We start from the raw sequence: 4,045 nt of genomic DNA, 5'->3' as shown, positions 1-4,045 counted from the left end.
TTATTCTTTATAAATTTATTGCTATAAATTCCCGCAACAACACGATGAGAATTATCTAGTGACGGTTTTGTGAATATACCATTGTACAATCAGCAACAAAATCATGTAGGAATGGTGGATAATAATGCTAAGACTATTATATGTGTTAGAAATACTCATGATAAAACTATTGTTCTTCCAGTCAAAGTATTTTTTGGCTTTCCGCTTGCACAACATGTCCTTATACCTACCTGTTCACTTATCACACCACCTGTACATGGTCAGGAAGATAAAATCAATCATCAAAAAAAAGTAAAAAGCCAATACCGATAGATAATTTTGGTCCCGCACGCCGGTTGAACGAGCTGACCATTCAGCAGCCCAGTCCACAACGCAGGCAAGAGCATAAACCGACATGTTAAAAGAAAAGAAAAACAAAGTTCCAAAGACGATGGTACGCCTTCACAACATCAGGCAGAGTTCACCACAGTACACACAACACACATTCGCAAAACAGGAGAAACCAAACAAAAAAAATTTATGCAACACCCAGATCCTCCAAGCCAGTTAGCATGGACAACATGGCGATGTTCATCGCCCTAACTCCGCTGTAAAGACTAATAATAATAGGCAACAACTGGATCTGCCGTACACCCGAAACAATCCCAAAAGGCATGGTAAACTAGCATCCAAATATTCTAGGTAACAGATGGAGCAGCTCTCCCATGAACTGTTAGTTATCTTGCATTACAACACCACCCTGAGATCATGGAGTTCTATATTTATACATAGTCTAGGTAGGTAGGAATCTGGCTCGCCTTAAGTTACTCCCCAAGATGACAAGTCGTCTAACTAACCACGGCTTAAGATGCATTCAGCTGGTAGGCGGTAATGATCTTGAGGACTTCTTTCTTTTCGAAGCCAGTGCTGATAGTATCTTCTTCCGAGGGCCCTGTAAGCATAATCAAGTTACCAAATTAATATGGATAGAACATCTTGGGAAAAAGATACAATCCATTTAGAGTATACTGGTAAAGGCAGAGGTTAAGCTTTAAGCAAAATCTTTACAAGCAGACCACAAGCAAAATGAAAGCTGAACAATTAATAAATGGACGTTGTTGCAGTTTTTAGATGTGTTACATGGTATTGCTCTGAGATAATGGTTTGCTGAACCTTTATGTGGACAGTGAGCTGCTTTGTAATATGCTAAATCTGGTATTGAAGCTAAATGTAGCTTGAGGTACTAATTACTCCCTCTGTAAAGAAATATAAGAGCGTTCAGATCACTAAAGTAGTGATTTAAACGCTCTTATATTTCTTTACGGAGGGAGTACTTAACCAGCTTACTTCATTCTACCCAACCAATGCTAATATAAATCTAATAACTGAGCTGATTGGATGCAAACTCAACAGGACAAAAATCAGATAGAGAGACAGACAGCATAGTAACACAACACACAAACGCCAAGCAAAAGCGAAAATAAAACCACTCAACTGCTACAATTTCACTTTGACGGTTACGTCAATCTACATCCAGGATATATCAGCATATACCTGCTATAGCAGTTTAGTCTTACATTGCTCAGGGTGAAAGATTTCTTATTGTAGCAACATAGTGTAAACACATTTTGGGGGAAAGGGAACATGCTTCTAAAAGCTATGCAATAAAACAGTGCATCAAATTAAGTTCGTGTAGTACCATTGGAATTCCTAGTGACTTCATATCTTCCTCATTCATGTGAACCAATGCTTTCATATCAACCTGAAAATTGAATATACATCAACAAATGTAGTAGCTCATCCACGGTTTGAAATTGCCACATAAATCAAACATGCCTCTTCAGCCTGGAAATTTATAGAATACTTCTCCAGATCAAGAGACTTCAGCAATCTGTCAAGTGAGGCATCAGCCTGCACGTTCCAAATAAACAAAGTATTTTAACATTAAATTGAAATGATGAAACCCACAGGAAACCAACAAGCATCTAGACAAGAATAACTGTACAGTGGTATGAAACTAGGCAGACAAAACTTTTGGATCCAGACAGACAAACACCCAAAAGAAGTAGGGGATTAACATATATACGAATATCATAGTACACTAAGGATCAGAGTTCAATTAAAGGTTGCGCATATTATATGTTCAGGCAGAAAAACAATTCCTTTGTATTCACAGCACTAAACGCTAAATAGAGTAACAGGTAACATGTCAACAACCACTAGACTAGAACAAGAAACATGTAATAGCTCATCAGAATAATAGCTTGTAAGAAGATTGCATGGAACTCTCCTACCTTTTCCTGGGATTGCTTTGGCGCAGCTGGTGCATTTACTTGTTCAGTGACAGGACGGGCAGCAACAGCAACAGCAGCAGCAGCAGGGATCTGTTTCTTTTGAACAGGTTTAGCACTCTTAGGAATCTCAGCTACAGGTTTTGGGATCTGAACTGTACTACTGAGTTGAGGGCGCTGGCCTCCAGATAACTTTTCGCGAAGATCTGGAACTGATGATTTCTTCACATCCACAGTGCTTTGCCTCATATGTGATTTTTGGATTGCTTGAAGATTTCTGGAAGCAGGTACAGCTTAACCACGCACAGCAGAAGAATCAAGGTGACGATAAATCTTCAAGGGGAATAGAAAGAAAGGGTACTGCTCAATATAATTCAGGCAGTACTCCTTACATGAACTTTGGGTTCCTACAGAATCCTTGTAGAGCTCACGCCTCCAAGTCCCATCAACTTGGCGAAACCTGCAAAATGCCCAATATGGAAGATGTACAGCAAATAAACTGACTAATAGCAGCAACACTTTCCATTTCAGAGATCAGGTGAAAACAATGCACTCATTTAAGAGTTTCTTGAACCTGAAATATCAACAAGCTGAAATGCCAACTGGCATCTAAATGATCAGCTTTGCTGCAATAAGATCCACCAACAGTGACAACATTGTTCATATCATGCAATGCTGGTGCGCCTTTGCATAATGTCACCCTGCCCAATTGCTTTAAAAAGTATTTCAGACCAATGAAATGCCAAAAGGCCACTGAAGATCACATTTGCAGAAGCAAATGTAGCACATTTCCTCTATGTCTGATTAAACAGACAGACACAGCCAACAAAAACAACTATACTCCGTAGCTGCTGATCTGATGATCCCATGTACGTTAGTAGCTACGCTACGAATGACATACACGATACACCTAACCAGATCATCTTACAACGAAAAGGGTACTAAGCTCCGTTAATCAAGCATCAAGCTACCAGTGCCACGAACTCCCCGATTTCAAGGCCCTAAGCAACTTTTGCGAGCCATCTCGACTCAATTAACCGATCCAAAGCAGGGATTGCGAGAGCAAAACATCAAGCAGCACAGAAACAGCTAAACGAGCAATGGTTCGAAAGCCTCCGAGCGAGTGGGCGCACCTTTTCGCGGAGTCAGACCGCGGGCGAGAGCCTCCGCCGCCGCCTCCCGAGCCGAGGCGGTCCCTGACGGAGCGCTTCCGTCCGGAGACCCTGTCGGCGTACATCCCGGGTGCAGGTGGAGGCGAGGACGGTGGCGACGAGCGCGTAGGGTTTCGTCGGCGAGGAGCGGAGCGGCGGAGAGGCCAGGGACAGAATGGGAATAGACGAGACGCGGAGGTGTTCTCCGAAATTTTTCTCAGGCAGACACCAGTATAATTGCCTCGGAAGGACAAAAGGCCGCATTAATTTCCATCTCGGCCCAATATGAGCAAGACAAAGACCGAAGTCGGCCCAATATGAGCAAGATTCGCAATGACCTTTGTTTTCAATCGTGCTCGTTGGTCCTACGAGATCACTACTTAAAGAGATCACCATCTTAAAGGTTACCCTTTGCAAAGACCACTCTACATCTTCTCGTAATATGGGAGTTTTTTTTGATAGATTCGTTCATTCAAAGTGTTTTCTCTTAAATCGTGTGTCCAAAACACCAAATACCAAACCGTCTTCATCGTCAGATTTTGCATCGAGGTGTCCGAAACTATATCTCATTTAAATAGATTTCAAAGAACCTTTTTAAACAAAAAAATGAATACCAAAAAAATA

General features: G+C 41.5%; 1 protein-coding gene across 1 annotated transcript; it reads right to left on the bottom strand.

Moving 5' to 3' along the window:
• Positions 1-500: 500 nt before the first annotated feature.
• On the bottom strand, positions 501-3,632 carry LOC125523685 (uncharacterized). The gene is made up of 6 exons (XM_048688744.1): positions 3,404-3,632; positions 2,663-2,730; positions 2,274-2,563; positions 1,816-1,890; positions 1,679-1,741; positions 501-931 (listed from the first exon to the last, which is right to left on the bottom strand). Exons 1-6 carry the CDS (start codon positions 3,505-3,507, stop codon positions 854-856), a joined length of 678 nt encoding a protein of 225 aa, XP_048544701.1. The 5' UTR covers positions 3,508-3,632; the 3' UTR covers positions 501-853.
• Between the last annotated feature and the right edge of the window lie 413 nt (positions 3,633-4,045).

Source organism: Triticum urartu, chromosome 7A (assembly GCF_056163025.1).
Source record: "Triticum urartu cultivar PI428250 chromosome 7A, HENAU_Tu73, whole genome shotgun sequence".
Classification (NCBI taxonomy): domain Eukaryota; kingdom Viridiplantae; phylum Streptophyta; class Magnoliopsida; order Poales; family Poaceae; genus Triticum; species Triticum urartu.
This window is presented reverse-complemented; position numbering and strand designations above follow the sequence as displayed.

Excerpts from the sequence above, each read along its gene's own strand:
- LOC125523685 (XM_048688744.1), bottom strand. The coding sequence starts at position 3,507 with ATGTACGCCGACAGGGTCTCCGGACGGAAGCGCTCCGTCAGGGACCGC. Across the intron at positions 2,564-2,662 it reads TGTAGGAACCCAAAGTTCAT|CTGTACCTGCTTCCAGAAAT; the intron begins GTAAGGAGTACT and ends TGCGTGGTTAAG. Across the intron at positions 1,742-1,815 it reads TAAATTTCCAGGCTGAAGAG|GTTGATATGAAAGCATTGGT; the intron begins GCATGTTTGATT and ends TTCAATTTTCAG.